The following is a 22987-nucleotide window of genomic DNA, read 5'->3' on the forward strand; positions in this document are numbered from 1 at the left end:
GTTGTAGGAGCATGGTGCTGCCAGAGTTCCTTCTGGAGGAACCACAGCAAAGGAGAGTTAAATGCAGATTCAGAGAGTGATAATGCATGCTGAAATGTGTGCTCTCTCTTGGTTAAACTACATTGTACAAACACAGATCTAAATTCATTTTTTTTTATGCTATGAATATATCGATAGTATCTGTTGAAAATAAAGGTATTTTTGTCTTTGACTTGCTGTGCAGGGATTTCATTATCTAAGGTTTTTAATCCTAATGGAAACTCAATTTACAGACAGACTCAGCTGTAATTTTTAAAAAATATTTTTAATATGTTAAGAAAGGATTTTCTCAACTGTTTCATGGACATTGTCTCAGTAACCACTACTATTTTTCAGTTGGATGAGTGGAAGCCCAGTGCACTATACAGCTTGGGCACCGGGTGAGCCCAATTTTGCAGGAATTCAAGAAAATTGTGTGGTTTTAAATAAAAAAGATGGTAAGTTACACAACTATGGTTTTTAAAGTAATTTTATGGCTGCTGCTCTTCCAATGTTTGTTTAAAAACCTTTTGCCAATTTTCACCCACTTTTTACCAGAAATTTTGAGAAATATCCATTATAAAGAATAGTTGTTATATCTGAGGTTTCTTCAGGAAAACATTCTCCATAAAAGTGGCGTGTAAGATATTGATTTTAATGGGGAAGGCAGTGGCAATTAGATCACTGATGTTTCAGCTGCACAAAGAAAATGTTCCCGTTAAATCAACAGCAATTTAAAAAAAAAAATTATAACTAGACAATAGTTATTTGAAAGTATTTCTTAATAATAGAGTATTTCAATTTACAATAATAGTTTTATAATTTATTTTTAATAATTAGATAATTTTTTAATATAAGAGAATAGTTAGCAAAGGAATAGAACATATACAGAGTTTCACATTCTACAGTGCTTTCACTGAGGAAGCATTACTTCACACTTGCATCTATCAGTGCAACAAAGCTGTTTGGGAGGGTTCCACTGAGAGGCCATCTCATCCCCCAGACACAGCAGGACCAAAGTGCCCCTGTATACAGTGACACAATGGGAGGTAGAGTAGAGCTAGTGCAGGTTATCCCACATTCCCAGGCAGATTGCTTCTGAACTTAAAAGCACTGAAACCAGTTCAGTTTCCTACAAATTTCAATCTTATTCAGTGTCATAGTTCCTAAACTTCAAATGATTTCAGGCTTGTGGAATGATGTCAGCTGTGGCTTTTCCAATGGCTATATCTGTGAGAGGCACAGAAGTTTTATAAATGCAACCCTCCCTTCAGCAGTACCTTCAGCTCCTGGAGGATGTCCTTCAGATTGGATTTTATTTAAAAATAAGGTATGATACATTTGTCGAAGCACAATGATATTACTGCTTGGGAAAGTACTTAAAGAAATATAAGTGGCCTTTTATCTCTCAGACATGTTTTTGTCAGTTGCATTAAAAAACTAACCCGTTGGCTAATTATCACAAAATGGTGGTTTTACAGATATTTAATTGTTTTCTTGAGAAGCTGTCACCTGAGGCACATTGGGAAAACTGCTACATTGTATATACATTTTAAAAAATTGAAGAACTGAATCAATCTGAAAGCACTGGGCATAGCACAAAATCAGTCATTTGAGATGGAACCAATCAAAAATAAGACAAAGTTTTTCCAAAGAGGCTTCAATGTAATGCTTGCCTCTTCCCGAAAGGGACGAACTTTATGTGCTTAATAAGTGAGGGTTCTATTTCCTAATATATACGGTATTGTTATGAAGGCACCCACGGATATCACACCAGGTGAGTTTATGCCACGTTACAGTCATCAAAGTTATTATTTTCCACAAACCTTGCAAGATAATTCTCATGCCAGGCTGTGCTACTGGCAAGACACAGAGCAGAGAGTGAGCTGCAAACATGGAGAGGGCACATGAGGCATACTCATAATTATCAGAACCTTTGAGGACGAATATGTATTGGTAATGTGATGGCTACACACTTTTTAAGCAATGAGTCGTATGCTTCCATTAATAAAAGAGCTGTACAGTGAAGAAGGCTGAATACACACGAGAGTACTCTGACCACAGACTCTAGGTAAAAAGGTTTTTCCGAAAGTTCCAGCAAATCCACACCTGGGCTGGGCTTCTCCTACAGAGTTAGCACTTTGTCTTTTACTTGTGGTGGTGTATGGCTTCTCAAAATCTCTGAGTTAGTTAAAACATTAGATTCTCATCAGACTCTTACCGTGGTTTGTAAATAGCAATTTGAGTTTTGTTGTGACTTTCTAAGTCCCTTGCAGAAAGACAGAGAGAAAATTTAAAACTTGTAAATGGTTTTGACTTGACTCCACATCCAAGTTAACTTTGAAAAATATTTGGGGGGTCTGAGTTAGGCTGATTTTTACTTAAACTAGTGTAAATCATACCTAAATTCTTTGTCTTGTAACTCTAACAGTCTATACTTTTTTTCCCATAGTGTTACAAATTTTTTGGCACTGGCTATGATTACTGGAATACTGGAATGAGAGTTTGCAGGAGCCTTGGAGGAGACTTGGCAAGCATACCTAACGAACAAGTTCAAGGTATAGTGCAACAGCCCCTTAGGTAATAGCCTTTACTCTGTACACAGTGGAGATTTCCTGCAAAGAAGCAAGTGTCAGTATGTAAATACATGCTTTTTATAATTTCTATACTCAACCCTGGTCATATGGCCATAGCATGAAATGTTTTTAGAACTGAACAATCTGTTTGGGGCATGCTACTGCTGCTTAGGATTGCTTCCTTACATTTCATGCAAAGTGTCTTACATTATTTATAGGCATGATTTAGGATAAAATTAAAAATCCATATCTGGGATTTGTATTTTAGGCACAGAGAAGAAAAATCAGATATGGATTTTTGCCAGAAATAGATATGCTTCTATACCTCTGCCAAAATTCTGCAACTTAATTTCAGAGAATGTCAGAGAAAGACATATTTTCACCTTGCCTGTGTTCCCTGGATTCCATTTGCAGCTGTACATAGTCACATACTTCCATCAGTCAAGTGGCTTGTCCTGACTGCTGAAATTAGAGAAATAATTAGATATCATGGTGGTCAGACAAGCTTTTTAAAATTTTTTATCTCCTCTTTCCAATCTTGCTTCAATGTTCCCAAATACTTTGACTCGAGACTTTTCATGGGCAAGGGCTTGGCATAACCCTGAAGTAATGAGCTCAGGTAAATTTCTGATCAAATGTAATTAAAATATTTTTACAAGACTTTAATCAACAAAATAGTTAAGTATTTGTTTATGAGTTGATGTTTTGACTGATCAGATGACATGTTAATTTTCTCCTCTGTGGGCTTGTTTTCCTAGCTTTTCTCACTTACCATTTGAAGGATGTTTCAAATGATGTTTGGATTGGGTTGAATGATCTGCTCAGTGAACTCAACTTCGTTTGGTCTGATGGAAGTGCTGTTTCATATACAAACTGGGCTAAAGATTCCCCAAAACTTGTAGAACCTATTTTGTATGACAGTCTGCATCCAGAAGATGGCCAAAATCGGGCACAGGTAAGTATTACCTAACGTTTACCATCAAGTCTAAATCTGACGATTGGTAATGCCAGGCAATACCACTCCCAGTAAGCAACTCACTTCACTACAGACATTGCCCCATCCTTCTCCTTTGGTTGATCATCCATTTTTACACAGGGAGTAGATGTAACACCTTTCAAGGTTTGAGTATTCTAGCTGTCTCAGAGCATAAAATGGCATTGCTGTAATTTTGTCAAAGTATTTGGCGAAATTGCAGCAATGGACAGAATGAATAAAGATTGGATATATTGAATAAAGCTTTCTTTTTCATAGTAAATTGTTAATTTCTCAGAGAATATAAATGCAACATTAGAATTTTTGAAGTTAACACACAATTATTTTCATGTCAATGAAGGAAAGAGGATGCAAGAGGAAAGTATTCAGCATTTTAACATCTCCCCTTTTTAAAATTGTAAATGAATTACTAAGGGCCTATAGATGTCAGCTACTTTCTAACCCCATCAAACCCTCTCTACTGCTAGCACTTAAATTAAACCTCATAACGCTCTAAATAAAATAGCATTCTACATAATCATACCAATACAGACTGATTTGACACGTGCACATCTTCTATTTATTTCTATATCTTGCTTTCCAAACTTGCCCTTCACAATATGCTATTCCGCTCATTTTTGTATCCATCCATTATCCAAATCCAGGGATTTGGACAACCACCTTAATCCATACCTGAGCCAATTCATGTTGCTCTTGCCCATGTAGCCATTGGTCAAGGCATGCATGAAGACATAAATGACACTGCACAATCCATAGCTCCACTGCAGTTCTAATAACACTAGGAAATACCAAGCAGAAAAACCAAAAAAACCCCATGCAAAGGTACAACCTACTTTTCTCCTTCACCTTCAAGACACTAACAGTTCTCTCCTTTAAAGGATCCTTTTCAAAGGCCCAAAGACTCAACATTTACCCCATGGTAGCTTAGCAGAGGAGATTGCAGCTTTTAATAAACTTGACATTTCAGCTTCTTAAGCTGTTTTTGTGTAGCTGAAAGAAATTCAAAGACCTAGAGCTGATGAGAGCTCTGCCAAGGACTGTAATCTAGGTGATTTTGTCAAGAATCAGCACTATTTATAGCTGTCTTTGCAAGTGAAATAAAAAGCACGACCTCCATTTCATTCTTATTCAAAACTGTACTGATAGTCACTCATTAGCTGGATAGATAGTGTGGAAGAAAGTTCTTGAAGGTAAAAACATCTTTCAAATATTTCCCCTGGAAAATAACTAAAAGAATAAACAGGCTGAGCTGAAGAGTGAACAACAGGGGAGCTGGCCACCACAAGGGAAGTCAAAAAGGACAGAGAAGGATGAATGAAAAGTATTTCTAGAGTTGTACCACACCCTACAACACCAGAACTTAAAAAACCCTAACCTGAAACTACTCAGTGATAGTACTCTGTTTTTTAACTTCTAATATGCATGTATATTCTTTTACTTACTTCCAACAGTTTGATTGTGTTTCTCTGAAGAGAGGTCCTGCTGATGACACAGGAAAATGGAACAATGAGGGGTGTCATAACTATAGAGGGTATATATGCCAGAAGGATAGTGGTGAGCTCTGTATTGTTAATCTTGAAAATGGTAACATAAGGATTAGAACAAATTTTCTTGTTTAACATACTTTATTTCAGTTTAGTTTTTGTTTTGTTTCTTTTTGTTTTAGTTTTTAGGTAAAGGATCAGTAAAACCTAAGGGACCATCCTGCCTCCCAATGTTACTTAGCAATGTTTTTGAGAAAACACAGCAGAATATAGGAAACGAAAATAATTTTATTTTTAAAAGTGTAATTTAATAGATGAAGCCCAAAACCATTTTAATTACATATGTTCACAATGATCTATAGGGTATCAAAACTGGTAAGTTCAACACTTATCCATATAAACCTGATAGTCATTAAGATGCAAAAAGTATTTAAAAACAGGCAGGACTGGTGTGTTACTTTTGAATGATGGGGTAAATTTACCTCTGCAATTTTAAACACTGTGCATTTACTGATTCAAAATTGTCAGAAGTTGAGAATACATTTCTTTTATCAGAACTTATATTTGATTATAAACAAATATATTTTATATTTGATTATAAACAGCTAAGAAGATGTTCCATTCCATTAGTAATTTTATATTAGGTTTGTAAATAACAAAGATGTTACTCAATTGCTCAAGACAAATGTGTGACTCCAGATTTAACTGCTCATGGGCCTTTTTTTTTCAGATCCTAAACTTTTTAAATCACCAGCAACAGTACTGGACTTTGCTTTTGACCCATCTAGTGGGTTTAGCTATTCTGTCATCAATTCCAAAATGAATTGGGAAGAAGCACACCAAAACTGCAATAACAATGCCTCAGAACTTGCCAGCATTTTAGACCCATATAGCCAGGCGCTGTTGTTCCTACTTGCCAAGGAACATGGAGAGTCTCTGTGGATTGGTCTTAACAGCAACATGGTAAGAACAAATACATTGCATACAAGCAGTCAGGATGACACAGGACCTGATTTTACTTTATGCTCTTGCTGCCCATTGGGATTTCTGCCAGTGTAGTGCTGAAAATAGCATGTTACATCAATGTAAGAGACATTTGCAAGGAAAATCTTCAAATAAGACTTACAGAGGTTTCTTTCCACAAAAGGAAATGCTCCTCGTAAAACCAGTATACAACAGTGTAGTGTGTTGTTTGGAGTAAAGGATCTTGGATATAATTTGTAAAATTTCCCACATTTTGAGTTGATTTTAATTTGAAAGTGATTCCAGGCACAACATACATCCTGCCCTCCTGCCACGTGTTTATATACCTCAGTGATCAGTGACAAGGTATCAGAGGTCACACATCTGACACTTGAGGAGGAAGGATTTTAATGTGTGTGTTTTTGCTCACACATTTTACTACAGTGGTCTTATTTATGGTAGCAATACCAAACTACAGCTGTGACCAGAAAATGGGGTAAATATTACTAAGAGGAATATGGAGGCTATATCACATGGTACATATTGACCAATGTCTGTATTTTTTTAATTTGCAAACGCAACTGGCATAATTGCTCCCATTAGAAGCTAGAATATACTGAAAAAATAATCCTTTCTGTTTGTGAGATGTCTACATTGGCTGTATGACAGGAGACGGTGAACATTTGGATGGTAGGTGTGTTTTGACATGCCACACTCTTCATGATGAATCACAGTCACGATAACTACAAAAGCAGTGGTGATCAGAGCTGCTTAAGAACACTCCCACACACACTCCATTCCCCATGCAGATGTCAGGGTGGTCATACCAACATGATATCTTATCTGACTCCTAGTTTTATGCCTTCTCTCATGCCCCCTTTCTTTTTTTCCCTTCCATTTCCCAATGCTTGGAAAACTGCTCTGAATTAACGTTAGATTTTTTTGGAGGTGTTCACGTTTGTGGATGACAGACAATGTACATTTTAGTCAGCACTTACAAGCTAAGAGGGGGCACTAGTAAGCAGATGATTCTACACTGGTTATGTAAGAGACTTCTTGAGGATCCTGTATAGTAGCTATGTCACTGTAAGCAAACGCGAAATTACCATACAGACTTTACTTCCAGACCAATGGAAATTATCAATGGATGGACAGGTGGAGTTTAGTTTACAGCAAGTGGGCCAGTGGAGAACCAAAGCAGACATTAGCATGCGTCTACCTAGACACTGATGGCACCTGGAAGACAGCTTCTTGTGAGGAAAAATTCTTTTCCGTCTGTAAAAACTCAGATGGTGAGTAACTCCCTACATGCATCATGACTAGAGACTGTATAGTGCAATAAGCCACTGCAAAAATACTTTGTTAATACACCAGTATACAGGAAGACAGGACTGCCTAAATAGTTCTAAATATTGACATGACTTATTTCCAAAAGTTAATTGATTCATAGTAATTACTAAAAGCCGAAGAACCAAAGGATTGAGTATTCACTTTTTTAAAATCAGTTATTTTATTAGGAAAAGTAATTCGCTTGCTATAGGACCTGTTTTTATTAGGTATTATATGAAATTCTGTATCCAGTTTAGGGTACCAAAGGTTGAAAAGCTTCTTGGTCAAGTAGGGTTTTCAGATGACTGGGTAACAATAATTTAAAGAAAAGGTTGGAGTTGGACTAAAGACTAAAAAACTAAAGACAATGAGAAACCATATTATAAATACTAAATATTAAAAAGTGAGCCTTACAGGAAGGAATTTAATTTTTCAGATACAACAGACTTAAATACAGCAAAGAAAACCTTCTAATTTTATCAATAGAGAAGTCTTTAATAAATACTTTGGACAGATCTGCAAATCTCCATCACTACAGACACGACTAATATCTGTTAGAAACAATATATCAGCTTCATGTCTCCTGTGAGGAAAAAGGTGAAGTAAATAACCCTTTGGAAAGCCTTCCAAGCACAAATTTGTATAATTTATATGGAAATAATTATAAATATGATTTCAAAATTTAGCTATATTCTCGAATTTTTCAACTTTATGGAAGATCTTGAATCTTTAGCAAATTTTAAATTACATGCCAAATTACATTTTAAGATGTTTTAATTTGACAAAAATCGTCAGAATTCATATATACCATCTCTTTCCACTTTATGATTCTGGAAATCTCATTTGAGATCTGAGTATTCCTTATCAGGGAAAGAAACAGACTGTAGAAAACTTACAGGAAGCAAAGGTAATTTGGCAGAATATATAATTTTGCATTCCATCTCCATTTATCTACCCATCCAAAGTCTTCCTAATATATCAGTCACTATGGAACATATTCAGGATGCAGTTTAATAAAAAATCCCACAAGCTATGCTTAGTTATACCAACACTTTCATTCACAATCACAGTTTCTACTGTAAGGTTTTATAAGGTTTTGATACTGTCAAATCACAGTGATGAATAAATATGAAGGAAAATGCGGTCTCAAGCAGAAAGTCAGAAACAAATTCAAGCTCTTCTTAGAACAGGCTTCATTTCCTCTAAGATAACAAACCTAACATAGTCATTTAGTTTTGTCATACTAGTATAATAGGAAAAGCAAGTTATATAAAATAGCTGGACTCCATCTACCTGATGTCTTATCAGTAATGGCCCCTACTGAACCCCCACAACTTCCTGGAAAGTGCCCTGAATCAAGAGGACACAAATCTTGGATACCTTTCTCTGGTTACTGCTACTACTTTGAGGCCTCGAAGAAAAGAAGTTGGTCTCAAGCTCATGAGGAATGTGCCCGACTAGGTGAGTGTTTAGTCTTAGAAAGATTGATGACATAATTAAACACATAAAATAATGGATAATATTGCTAAGCAAATCTCAAATTACTTTAAAACTTCACATTTAATTTTTTTTCAGGTGTTTTTCTGAGCATGTTTTGCACAATAAACATAACCTTTGTCAAAGACAGCAGCATCTCATATCACAAATATCGGGAAATACGAATACCTCTAAAATATTAAATTCCTACTAGTTTTATGGCAAAAAAATAATTAGGTAGGGAAATAAACACTTTTACAGACCCACTAAGGCACAGGCTGCAGGATTGACTTTCCCTTCTCCAAGCAAAAGGGATCCCACATGCAGTGCAATCTGGGAGACACAAAGTCATAGGATAGTCATGTTAGTTCCAGGGCACAGTTCATTAAGTGGATCTCAGTGGTTGAAAAACAAATGAGATGGAGGAGCAGTTTATCTTTCATGAACCAGTAAAACACACTCAGCCATGCAGTTCCTGCTCTGAAACAGCCCCATGCTGCCCCCATGGAAAGAAGAGCAGTACCTTCATCGGGGAAGGGAAAAGACACTTTGCTCCACATTTCTGAGAACTGGGGCCATGCAACATATATTTCAGTGTGAGTAAGAAGAGGAAATGTCCTATAAATTTCTGAAGGCATTTCCTCATAGATCTGAAAACACTGACCTGAGTAAACAGAAGAAGTAGCTTTGTAAAGGCATTTTGGTCTACAGCTGTATGACAACAGAATTTCTGGAGTGGCTTTGTAGAAAGATAAATCACATAATTACTACAAGAAGTAAACATTACACTAATAACCAGGATGAAATGTTACAGTTGGACACTGCTCCATGTTCTAAATTCCTACACTTTTGCCTGCCTGTAAGCCCCTGGCCAGACAAGGAAGGTGGTCGTTTCCTTGTGTTCCCAACACAGCTTTGTGTATTTGCAGTGCCAGGGCATATGGCAATTATAAATCAACTTCTGGACATCTTCTGGACTGCCAACTCCATCTGCTGATACATCCTATCTAACCTGTTATCATCAAGCACCGCCAAAACTGCTGCCCAGACACTGATGAGGGACAGAGCTGTAGTGGCAACAGGCATGGGGATACATCATATGTACCTGTTTCAGCCAACTTGCACCACAGTCTGGGATTTGGTCAGATCTGCCCAAAAAGTATAGCAGGAGAGCAATTTTTCTTCTCTAAACTAGACTAAGAAATCCAGAAAATTTCAGAAAATTCATATCTTTGTGCAGATTTGCATCCATACAACACACAGTCATGTTCAAAAAAATACCATACAGTGATAAAATACCCACAAAAAGTCCAGTGAACAATATAGGAGAGTTGGTGTCTTCTATATATTTTTGCATATTTTTATGTGTTCATTTGCTCTAAGAAAATAAGCCATTGTGATGTGTTCCTTAATATTTTTTCAGGTGCTGATTTGGTATCAGTAGGAGACTATAGTGAAGCAAACTTTCTGTCAGAAACCATTAAGATACTCCATGGAAAATCACTGAACTTTTGGGTAGGGCTAAAGAAAGATGACAGAGGTAATATCTTTCATTATATGTTACCCTATCAAATGAAATTACATATTATGTTAAAAATAAATCAACTTTGTACACTTGAAAGTATATATATATATATATATATATATATATAAAACTTACACAAAGTTTATTTTAAAGTATGCTTAAATATGCTTAAAATTATAATTGAAACATTTAACTAGCTATTCATGTTCTAAATTTTTGTTTTCTCCATTACAACTCATTCTATTTTTCTAAACCCATGTATTTTATACATATACTTTAATTTTTAATATTAGAACAGTGGGTATGGACAGATAAATCAGCAATGGATTTTGTCAACTGGGAAGTGGGAGAACCGTCAAACAGAAGGCTTAAAGACTGTGGAGAAATAAGTGCATTGTCTGGCTTCTGGAACACCAACCTCTGTTCTTTCAGAAAAGGATATATCTGTAAAAAAGTTAAAAGTAAGTAGTATTTCTAATATGTTAAGGTTAATAATGTCTAGCAATACAATTTCATTGTACAACACAGAAATGTAAAATACTCTAAGTTTGTGTGCAAAACCAACTGACTCTAATGGCAGGATGTGGCTGCCTAAATACTGGCAAGTCCCACATGGCTTCTGACTGCCTTGTCAGAAGGCTGCATCTCCCCTACGTCCTCTAGAATTGCCATCAGCCTTGTGCAGCCACCATAAACACTTCAGACCCCTGAGTTTAGGCCAAAGATAAGCGCAAAAGCAACACTTTGTCTAATTTCAGCTGAATGTATTCTCAAACAAAATCTTGTTCTGAGGAGTGCCGTAAAAACTGTCTTGTAGAAATGCTGGAATTGGTGACTCCTCTCCTTACTGACCACAGATCTGATGGATTACAGGAATACTACGACAAACATTCTTGTGGCACTTTTTATCTACAGTATGATAGAATCATGTTTAATGAAATACTGGTAGTATCCTGATAGAAAAATTATCATTTGTAAGAAAATGCATAAGTTTGATTACCAACTGAGATTAAATCAAAGCAGTCAAAATCAAAACATGGACTTTTTTTTGGTTGAACTTCATATTTCTGTTCAATTTTGTATTACCTGCCAAGTTCAGGAAGAGCAATTACCATAGGAACCACATCCATATGGAATGGTTGTCTCTGACAGAAGGGGCTACAGCAATAGAAAAATCTCTTCAACTCAAGTAAAATGGTCATGATGCACTCCTAACACTCAAGACCTCCTTACAGGAAACACCTTAAAATGACTAAGGATCCTGTGGGGAGTTTCTCAGCAATAAAAATATTTGAAAACACTTTCTGAAATAACAGAAATCTGTCTCTACATGTTGTTTTGGGTACCACGACTGAGGAAGTCAGACGCTCTTAGGACAAAAGACCCAATCATCCTACGAGAATTTTACACATGCTTAGCTCCATCTCTCTGGGAGAGTGACTGTCACGAATACAGGAATCCAGAGGGAATTCAGAAACACTGGGATTTAGGAACTTTGAAATGTCTTTTTTTTCTTTTTTCTTTTTTTTTTTTTTTTTTTTAAGCACTCAGAGTAATTTTTTTTTCTTCTAAAAGCTCCTGAAAACAAAGAGATGTCAACAGAAAATACAGGTAAGCACACTTCCTTTTTAGTAGAACAACAAGAGCATGTTAAAATAAAACAGGAATATAACTACATAGATTCTCAGTATTTGTTTTGAGAGAGTTTTAAAATAAAAAGTCCATAAACTTTTACTATGTATCTCAATATAGGATATAGAGGTTATCCTGAAGTAAATATTGATTTGCTTTTATGTTTATATTTTTAATATTGGGGTTTGATCAGATTTAATTATATTTTGTTTGGTATAAAAACAAAAGCACATGTTGAAATGAAAATCTACATGCACATTGAATTTTTTGCTTTCTCATTACAGAAGTCTTATTTATTACTAGATTCTGAAATCTTTTAACCTCAAAGGTTATTCCATTGTATATCCTTACAGAAGAGAATTTGGAGAAAGCACGTTCTGCTAGCATGATTTGGCTGCTCATTCCTCTAGCCCTTTTTATGGCTGGAGCTGGAAGTATAATTTATTTCTGCTTGATGAGGAAAAGACAAAACCTGCGACATATTTCAGCCAGAATGAGTGGATTAGAAGCTACTGTGGATATTCAAGAAAAAGACACACATTCAGACATGTAGTCTGACCAAATGCCCATGTCATCCAATTACCAAAAACCAGGCTATAAATCAGTAATATCTTACCCCAGCTTTGTGTTTTCCTACCCAGATAATAGTCTCCCTTCTTCTTAAATACACAGTTCATGGATTTATATAAATACACACATGTATCTTTCAAAATTCCTTCCAAAGTGTTACAGAGTTGTTTAGTCTTGGGACTGTATGTGTTTTTCATAGAAATGGGCATTGCTGCAAAGTTGGCTCCAGAGGTGTTATGGGGAAAGTCTGACAGATATTTACTATGTGAAAATTACTTTACTTAGCTTAGTGTAGAAATTCACTCTTTTTACACACTGGAGAAATCATTACTTTAAATTGTTTTTCCCTGTGTGTTATTTCAGTGGTATCTAGATTATGATGGGAATCACAGAATCACAGAGTTAACTAGGCTGGAAAAGACCCTTGAGATCATTGAGTTCAACCTATGAAACACTGCTCATTTTGGGTCTTCAGCTTCATAGTTTATGATACTATCTTTTCATTCATGTAAAACCTGTTATGATACCTGCATCTATGCATTAAGTATTATTTGTTTACCAAAAAAAAAAAAAAAATAGAAAATTGCAAAAAATTTGAAGAGGCTCATTTAATTTTATCTCCAGTCTCATTTTTTTAACTATGCCATTTCCTACGGCCTTGCACTATTCTAGTATTCTGCAAATACTTTTATTTTTCTGCAGTTCAAATTAATAGTAAAGATAGAACAGGAGATAACTTTGCCATTGAGTATTATTTCAGTAATGATTCTTTTAGTATGCAGAGTTGTCCCTTTTTAAATCCAAGCATTTATAATAAATGGCTGTCTTAAAGTGAATTGTGTAAATCTTTGGTGCAGAGATATAAAATCACGGATGCACTTTTTGAAAATACATTCTTTCTTTTTTGTCATGACTTCGTTTGACAATGTGCTGCCTAGACCCTTCTCAGCTCTTCTTCCATTGTACACAGTAGCACAGTTTGCCTCAGGGGGGCAGTTTATCATTCTGCATACTTTATGCATCACCCCTCCTTAGGAATGGGAACACCTTTCCCCAAGCCACAAGAGGGCATGTGGCACTAACAGGCCTCATTGAAGGAGCATATGGAAGAGCAAGACTAGAGCACAGGAGCTTTTACCAAATGTATGTATTGAGGCGCAGATTCCTTCTTTGGCCCTTTTCTCAGAATTTCTCACTCACTCCACACGGTTATAGTCTCTGACTGACAAAAAGATGAGGTTTCACTAAAAATCTCTGCAAGGGAAGAAAATACCTGTGTAGACATCTGGTGGCTTTGATAGGAGGTGGAGGTAACTTACCTGGAATAGGTTTCTGCACAAGGACATCTATGTCTATGCCTCAGCAGCTTGAGAACACACCTGAATTATCTCTGTTATTTACATTTCTCCTAGATATCCATCAAGCAATAAAGGCATCTCATTGAAAATGTTATTGATAGTTACTTAGAATGGACATACCCCCTTCCTCTAGGAATCCTTATTTCAGATATTTTAACAAGGGCTATCTTGAAACATGGGTCACCTCTGGTAACATTTCCTCCTGAGAGTTCAGTTTTACCCAGCATTCCTTTGCTGGATAGATACACATTATTCCACACATTATTCTACATCTTTAGCTAAGCTGGTAAAGAACTCTCATCAATCACAGAAATACAAAGATATCTGAAGAATGTATGGCTTTCCCTTTCTCATTTAACCAAGAAATGTCATACAGACATAAGGTCTTTTAAGCAAGACCTGGTTAAAAACAAGACAAACCTAACAAGACCACCCAAAAAACCCAAACACAAAACACCTATCCACAGGTTATTTAAAATAGAGTTTAAAATTAAGTAAAATGAAATTGTATTTTTCAATTTATGTCATTTGAACACTTTGTAAAGCCCAGAGATAACAGCCTTCAGATAACAGTTCCTTAAGTTACTATATTAAGTCCTGTAATACTAAACTCTGCAATAAAGAAAGTTATTGCAATTTTCAGGAGGAAATAGGAAATAGCTGGGAGAGCTTTGCACAAAACTGTGAAAATGAGAAAAACAACACCTGCTTCCCACGGAGGTGATTAGAGATAAAATTGTTTCCTGGTATGTACTAAAGACATCTGGGAATACAGAGTTCTGCTTGCCCTTTGGACAAGTTAGTAAGACAAGCACTTTTCCTGGTCTATGTTTGCAAACAGTACATGCTGCTGGGTCCTGCTGTATTTCTGCCCAGTTTAGTGAACCTGATGAATTAAAGTTACCTTTCCCAAAAGAAAAAGGAAACATACAGTAGAAAAAACTAATTTTTTAAAGGTATTCATAAGTTAACCATAAAAATTGGGAGTGCATAACAGAAGTATTCTGGTGACCAAATTCAGCACAGCCTGGGACCTTCAGAGAAGAAGCCTGGCTGGTATCACCACCATGCAGGAAGCATGGAGAGCTCAACAGTCAGGCTGGTCTGCATGCCAGCTCTACGTGTTATCATATGAAAATATTTTGATATATGTATATTTTTATGTCCAGCTACTCTATAGTTGGGCTGGACATCATGACTGAACAAGAACTGGACAGGATCACAGGCTAGACATGAAGTATGTTGCTGATTCCCTCACAAGGTACTAAGAGACCAGAGCCTGATCTAAAATGCCTCCGACAGAAAGACAGAGAGCACTGTGGTGAGAACAGCAGTGAAAATAAGTGAGTACAGAGCGAGCCAGTGCAGCAGTGCTCACACCTGAGGACAGGGGCTGAGAGCATAGCTCTGACCAGACCTGCTCACACCTGGCAGCCACTGTTATCATTATCTGCTGTTTGCAGCATGGGACAGCACTGACAGAGCAAGGACACATCATTTAGCCTACAATCTCTCAAACAACTGAACAGCCACTGCAGAAGAGACCAATGCATATGAGCACTGACTTCTCTGCATTTGTCATTTGGACCTGACAGTGGATATGAGTAAGACATTTCCCACACACATCACACATTGCTCAGATACAGAAGATAGCTGGGTTGCACTTGGTTAATTCCACAAAACAAAGAAGGCCCTTATGCCTTTCAATGCTTAATCCCAAATCCCAGTGTTTCTGCTCAAGTAAGTTGCTTGCGTGTTCCTTTTCTTTCCAAAAAGTCCTGTATACTTAAAATCACTGTCCTGTCAGTCCCGTGCTTGGAATAAGAAAAAAAATGCCTATTGTGAATGCTGCTGTTTAAATCAGATTCAGAGTGGAGAAGACACCTCAGCACTGATGTATTTCATAATAATGTGTGTGATGTGGAATTTTTCCTCTCATTTTCATAAATAAATGGTGCCTGATTTTCCTCGGTTTTAACTATTACCACTTTCAGTGACAACATAATCTCTTTCATACTGCTATCCAAAGTGCCTGAAGGTGATGGAATTCATCTCACATAATATAGATATCTAAAATGGAGCCAATATCTAGCTAAACTATTCACCCAAGGTCATCTCTGTGGTCAGCACAGAAGGAGGGATACATTAGGGTGCAATTACTTGATCTGGTCTAAAGACTGATGAGAACTCTGGACTCTCTCTGACACAAAGCCTGAAACAATTATCTCACAGTAAATGAGTTCTGCAGAATTCAGTTCTTAATTGGTATCTTATGCAATTTTGTGCAACGCACTAATAGCTTTTTGTTGATTTTATTTATCATCAATAGCTCCAGGCTATTCAGAAAACAGCTATCAAAACCATTCCTCATAGATTTTTTTTTCCCCTGGCTTGAAAATCATTACTTTTGGAAACAAAGCATCTTTCAAATTAAAAAAATTCTGTTGATTTTATTTTCCATACTAATTCAGAATGGAGCCGGAGCTGGTAGCATTTCTTAAGCAAACGTTAAGAACACTGACAGAAGCTCCCACAAAATTACAAATAAACTTCCAAGACAAGCATCTGCCTTGGTACCTCCACAAACACTTCCCAACCTAGTGCCAGGACAGGTGAAAAATCAATGAAGAGTGTCTTCTCATAGTCTTGATACAATCTCTGTGTTTCATGTACACCAAGCTGTTTCCCTGAGCAGCTACTGATGTGTTCACACCACTAAACCCTTGGGAAGGTTAAGCTGTGCTGAGCATCAGAAATGAGGGCTTTGCCACTTCTGTCTCCATCACTGTTGCATAGAGTTGAAATAAAAAAACTGAGCATAAAAGTATTGTTCAATCCCATACGGAGTGCTGCTGCTAGAAGTTCCCTCTCCTATTCTGCATGGACTGCCATAAAACCTACTTTGGCTAGATTCTGCATTTCTCCCATCTATTTCCTTCTGTATCCATGATCTTGATGCTAAGCTGATAACTGCTGTTTACCAAGAATTGTTCAATTTTTAGTTCAGCTAAATCTGGACAGAATTTGTGATTTCTGTAAGCGCCATTTCTGTTCACAATACCATAGATATGTCTTATATCTTAGATACACAAGGTAATAGATAAAGTTTAACTACCACTTAAACATCATTACTCATTAGTATCTTGTATATCTCAGCCACTCCACCCAACCCTGTCCTCATGCAATGCAGGAAACATTTCTGAATTACACAGCATTATTTTTCCTAATGGTTTCAAGTGATGCCATCATGCCAATGGAACATGATCAGAAAAAGTGATCAGAAATCAATCAGCGATTGCTGAAGACTTTTTACCACTTTTTCCACTGGTAAAAAGTGATCAGAAATGACTCATTCTTTGAATTGTATTAACACATAGTTTTCAAATTGTTTGCATAAATACACAGATACAGGTGAGTAGAGAATGGACTGAGAGCAGCCCTACTGAGAAGGACTTGGGGATGGTGGATGAGAAGCTGGACATGAGCTGGCCATTTGCCCTTACAATCCAGATAGCCAAACATGTCCTGGGCTATATCAAAAGAAGTGTAGGCAGCAGAGTGAGGGAGGTGATTCTTCCCCTCTGCTCCTCTCCGGTGAGACCCCACCTGGAGTGCTGCATCCAGCTCTGCAGACCCTGGAACAGGAAAGACATGGGCCTGCTGAACTAAGCCCAGAGGAGGCCACCAAGATGATGAGGGGGCTGGAACACCTCTGCTAAGAAGACAGGCCGAGAGAGATGGAGTTGTTCAGTCTGGAGAAGAGAAAGCTTTTATTAAACATTTAAGAATATTTTGCAAATTTTTATGGTTGAGAAGTAGTATTTGAAATTTTACATATGGTACAGTTTTATGCTCATTTAGCACTCAAGCACAGCCAAACAAGACTTTTTTTCCTAACTGAACATTAGTTTTGTCCAGTGTGTTTCTCCAATTCCCAGGTATTCCTAACTTTGTAATTCTTATTCATAACTTTGCTACATATTCAGAGGAAATTGTGAAATTGTTCAACTTTATGACTTGATCCCTTTTTTAATAGAAACAGAACTTGAATGGTTTACATTATTCTGGACTTTGTCTGAGTCACGTTCCAGGTACTTCTACAGAAGCTGCAAAACAGAGATTTTTTTTTTTTCCCCCACACTGACATTCAGATGACAAGTTGGCATTGGCATCCCAATATTCCATGACCCCATGCACTGAAGACAGGGCTTCATCAAAGACCAGCTGACAAGTAGGCTTTTTTTGTTTCCTCCTGGAACTGCAAAGCAGCTGAAGAAGGATCCTCCCTTCCCATCCTGCAGTACTTCTAGATGTCTCTCATTACTCTGGTTATCGGGCTGTGGAATGACCACTGCAGAGTGTGTCTTTCGCACCATGAAAGAACCCGGGTTTGGTGTGTGCCTCCAAGTCTGATATTGGCTGGCACTGTGGGCTGGTGGAGTCTTCAGGCTGGGGGATATTCACAGCCCCACTTGGTGGCAGGGGCTGGACAGTGTGATTTCCCTTCCAATTCCAGCCTGGGGTGACTCAGTGTCTTGTCCATCCTCTCCCTCTGCCAGGGCAGCCACGCTGGCGTCCAGATGTGGGCAAGCCTCAGAAAGGAGCAGGCTCCAGAGCGAGGAGAGACTGAACTCTCTTCTGTCCTTTTCATGAAGCCCCGGGCTCAAAATCCCGCAGCCTTCCCTGACGGGGGGGTTCCTGCGGGCGAGGGCTGCACCTCACAGCCGCCCTGGGCCGCACCGCCAGCGGCGGCCGCACTGCCCTACAGGCACTGGAGGCCTCCCCTGCCGCCTCTACGGGAGCTGCGGGAGCCGCTGGGGCCGTGTAGGGCTCGGGGTCTGTCGGGGAGCCGGGAACGGACGGCGATGAGGCAGGGCACGGGAGCGGCAGGAAGAGCAGAGGGGGGCACGGTAGAGGAGGGGAGGGCAGGGGAGGGCAGGATAGAAGAGGGGAGGGCAGGGGAGGGCAGGATAGAAGAGGGGAGGGGAGGGCAGGATAGAAGAGGGGAGGGCAGGGGAGGGGAAGGGAAGGGAGGGTCGGGCCGGGGCGGGGGCGCGCGCCCCGCAGCAGCCGATGGCGCCATCTAGCGGGTGCGCTCGGCCGCAGCGCTGGCCGGTCCCGGCTCGCAGGGCTCGGCTCGCCCGCGGTTGTTGCCGCTGGCCGGAGCCAGGGGCGGCGCCTGAATCGGGGCCGGAGCAGTTTTGCTCGGCAGGTGCGGATCCCCTCAGCTCGAGGTGTCCAGGACGTGCCCCAGCACGGGCACGCCGCGCTGCCCCGCGGGCTGATCCCAGCTGATCCCTGGGAGGCGCGGCCTGGGCCCAAGGGAATGGGCTGCCCTGGGCATGAGGGAGAACGGCTCCAGACCCATCATTAATTTTTTAGATGACGAATGAGATAATGTCCTGATCTTCTTTCTTCAGCTAAAATTGTCTGGTTTATGGCTTGAGCTATGTCTCTAGCTCAAGGTTGTATGTACAATTTTTTCTTACGTTTGACCTGTAAGTGATGCAGAATTAGTAAAATAGTGGTAATTTTCTTCAGTTTCTCTTTTGTTTCTACCTTTTTTTTCTCCCTTCTCACAAGTCTTGTAGGACCACCACTGCAGTGTTTCAGGTAGGCGTTTGTGATCATACACAACATCAGGGGCAGTTTAAACAATATTAGCAACAGAGAGAGAGGATGTGTGAGTGATTCACTGGTGGTTCTGGTAATCAGCTCATTACATGGCAAATCAAAAACTGTGCCTCTATTTCCCTTGCTAATAAAGGGATAATGTGTGTTTGTCTCATGGAAGCATTATCAAGATCAGGTAATTGCTTTTAAATCTTAAAATTGAAAAGTCTCCAGAAATGCAAAGAACATTAGCTTATTATCATTAGAGATACAGAACTGACAGGAATTCTCCTGGCTCAATTTCAAAAACTTGTTTACACATCAGACTTGCCCCTTTTGGGGATATAAATACGGTCACTTTTATTTCCAACGTTTTTGTCATAATGTCAGGATGGAGATATTTCACAGACTGCATCACTTGTCTTTTCTGTAAGTGTCCATTTACTGTCTTTCAGTAAATGCCCATTGTGTTGTTTTTATGGGTTTTTTTCAGACTTTAATGAAGTACATTTATCTCTTTACAGATTTCGAAGGAAGTGAAATGTAAATTGCAATTAGAAGCAATATGACTTTGACACTTCAGAGAGCATCAGTGTAATTGCCAACAGTACTTCTGATTTTGTTGTCTCTAAACAGTTCACTGTTATTGGCTACAACAGATTGAGAAACTTCAAATGAAGCAAGAATATTCAGTTATCTGCACAATGAATTATATTTATTGTATGGGTGGGTAGTCATGTAGACAGCACACGTGCATGTCCATCTCTGCTTTTTGGAGCAAAAGCTCACAACAGAAGAATCCATCCTAAGACAAGGCCCTGTTAGTGTTATGCTGGGTGAAGGTCACTGTAACATTGATTACATTCTCCTCAAATTTTACATATGTTAAGGAAAAAAAAAAGTATCCTAAAAGTTGTTCTGAAAGAACTAGAAATTTCTGTTTACTCTATTGCATTATCTCTTCTTGAAAACATTACCAATGCCAGAGGAATAGCAAGACACAAATAATGCATCAGTCTCTAAAACAAGCTCTGTGTTTCCTGAGTATTTTAAGATGGCTAATATAATTTTCTATGAGGTAGACTAATAGAAACAGTGATAAGGAGAGAATTAGGAGATAGCTATGATAACTTATAGAAGAGTAAATATGGGGGTTGTACTGGAAGATCAGGCCTAACAACTCTACTAGAAGGATCCAATAACTGTGGAGAATATATATCATACCCTCTTCAAAAAGTCCTAAATCACCTGGAAGAAAGAGGTAGTGATGATGTTTACTGGTGACTCACATGTATTCATGGTTGCCAAAACTAGAGCTTGAGTATGGATACCTGCAGAAGATTTTTCCACTGCTGAGCTATGACATAATAAAATGGAAACTAAATTTAGTGCTGTGAAAGTCAAACTAAAATACAAGTCCAGTGACAGCTAAAATTAAGAACATTGTTACTGAATACGATGAGGTTAAATGCACTAGGAGTGTTAAGTTATAAGACAGGGTGATTGAGGGTAAATATTATGGAAGCCTATAAAATCAGGAGCTTTGCCATGGGATGGCCTATTGTCAGAAATGGATTTGCCATGTTTCTGGAAAATAAGTTGACAGTTGACTCTTGAACAGTTATCCAAATGTGAACAACCACTGGCTCAGGAGGTTCCTAAACCTTTTAAATTAAAGGAACAGGATGGTATAGCGAGGAAGAATGATGTGTTACATGCAAATTTGTACAGTCTGGTAAGTATCCATTATTAGACTCTGTAAGAGAGAAAGCAGTTTAACACATGGACTTCTGGTTTGAGGCACTGTAGTACTTCTGCTAATTCTTCTTGTTACCAGTGACAAAGTTGAAAAGAAATCAGCTTCACTCAGTTAAAGAATAATCTTAAAAATCTTGACTATCAAACATGACTCTATGACATATCTTTTAAACAAACATATCAAATGCTTGAAATATTTCTGAAAAGTACATGACTCTCAGCTACTGCCTGTGTACTCTGTTGGTTTTTGAAATAATGTTAAGTGACAGACAGTCTTAAAGGCACAGAACTTGTTTCTGGGCTAAACGGATGGGGATACCAGCATCGTAAAGTCATCCCACAAAACAGACCATTGTCTTTATAAATGCATTCACAAAAGCAGGTGTACTGTCCTTTCAGAGACATGAAGGGATGAAATACATTACACTGAGTATCTCAGAGGGCTATGGAATGTATTCCTCTCTCACACATGCATCCACTTTAAAGAAACCTTTAAAGTGTTTCTTTACTGTCTAAAATACTCAGCTTACTTTCCTTTGTCAGGAATTCTGACCGTTAATAGCAGTGTTTTATTTTGTCTTGGAAAAGAAAATGTGTGTTTTCATGAGACATTACCAGATGCATTCTACTGCAGAAGATACTCATTCGAGTTCCGTGTTTGCTTATGTAATTGTTTTCCAGCATTTGAAAACAACCCTGAAATATGACCTGTTTTATTTGTATGGAATCATTCATGGAGATACATTTTACTTACTAGCAGAAAGACACTTTCTGTAGCACTAAAAGCCACATAGGTACTTCATCTGGGATGACATCCAGCTCTCTTTACCAAGAGCCTATCTTGAGGACTTCCATACTAGTGCTTTAGTAGGAGCTCAGAACATGAGTAGAAATCCATATATTTGCTATTCTGAAGATGTAGGGTGTTTCACTTGGTCTAGTGCTCATGATGGGGCAGTTGGAACTAGATGACCTTTAAGGGCCCTTCAAGCCCAAACCATTCTTTGGTCCTATGATTCCACTTACTATACTTTTCCATTGATTCAGATGCTTAGCCAGCATGTAGGGCTATGCTTGTATTCAAATACATATTTATATAACACAAGTGATTAATGGATTACAAGGTCAGAAAACAGCATGATAATTGCCTTCTTTGATCAGAGACCAGATTGTAAGACTTAAATCTGAGTCAATTCATGTCAAGGTATTCTTCTACCATATCTTTTGATTATTTTACAAAGATTACTTATTTTTCCACTTCTATCAACAACAGAAACATGTTAAACTGTCTCCCTGTTTTGTTCTTGTCACATCCACTTTGTTTCAGAAATATGTTCTTATTTCCTGCAAGATTTCTTTCATGGGTCTGTTATTCCTTCTCACTTAGATTAAAAATATCCTTTAATCTTGCTCTGTGACTAAGTAATGAACTTCCAGCACTGTGTTTATCTGTGCAGCATGCTGGAAATACTTTGTCCCTCAAAGGTTTGGATGCTTGGAATGCCAGTTACTTGACCTATAAAGACCTAGGATAGGGCAATTAATAATGCTTTTCAAGATAGCAGCCCTCCAACCACCAGCTACCCTATCAATTATTCAGAGATGTGTCTTGTGGACACACTCATATTCATTAAAATGTGACTTGACTTTCAGTCAGTTTAAAATCAAAAGTTTGAAGTTTCTTTATCTTA

The 22987-nt window shown here is 38.2% G+C and overlaps 1 protein-coding gene across 1 annotated transcript in view; it reads left to right on the forward strand.

Moving 5' to 3' along the window:
• Window positions 1–15877, forward strand: part of LOC136298112 (macrophage mannose receptor 1-like) — a 36024-nt gene extending 20147 nt beyond the window's left edge. Inside the window, exons 19-30 of the mRNA XM_066198591.1 lie at window positions 376–476; window positions 1206–1348; window positions 2471–2576; window positions 3353–3549; window positions 5040–5142; window positions 5803–6035; window positions 7162–7327; window positions 8673–8825; window positions 10264–10380; window positions 10659–10826; window positions 11941–11976; window positions 12351–15877. Coding sequence (XP_066054688.1) covers window positions 376–476; window positions 1206–1348; window positions 2471–2576; window positions 3353–3549; window positions 5040–5142; window positions 5803–6035; window positions 7162–7327; window positions 8673–8825; window positions 10264–10380; window positions 10659–10826; window positions 11941–11976; window positions 12351–12550 — 1723 coding nt within the window. The 3' untranslated portion in view covers window positions 12551–15877. The remainder of the gene's footprint in view (window positions 1–375; window positions 477–1205; window positions 1349–2470; window positions 2577–3352; window positions 3550–5039; window positions 5143–5802; window positions 6036–7161; window positions 7328–8672; window positions 8826–10263; window positions 10381–10658; window positions 10827–11940; window positions 11977–12350) is intronic.
• Window positions 15878–22987: the final 7110 nt, after the last annotated feature.

This window comes from Chamaea fasciata, unplaced genomic scaffold (genome assembly GCF_029207755.1).
Source record: "Chamaea fasciata isolate MVZ Bird 193981 ecotype frontalis unplaced genomic scaffold, bChaFas1.0.hap1 SCAF_1, whole genome shotgun sequence".
NCBI classification, from domain to species: domain Eukaryota; kingdom Metazoa; phylum Chordata; class Aves; order Passeriformes; family Sylviidae; genus Chamaea; species Chamaea fasciata.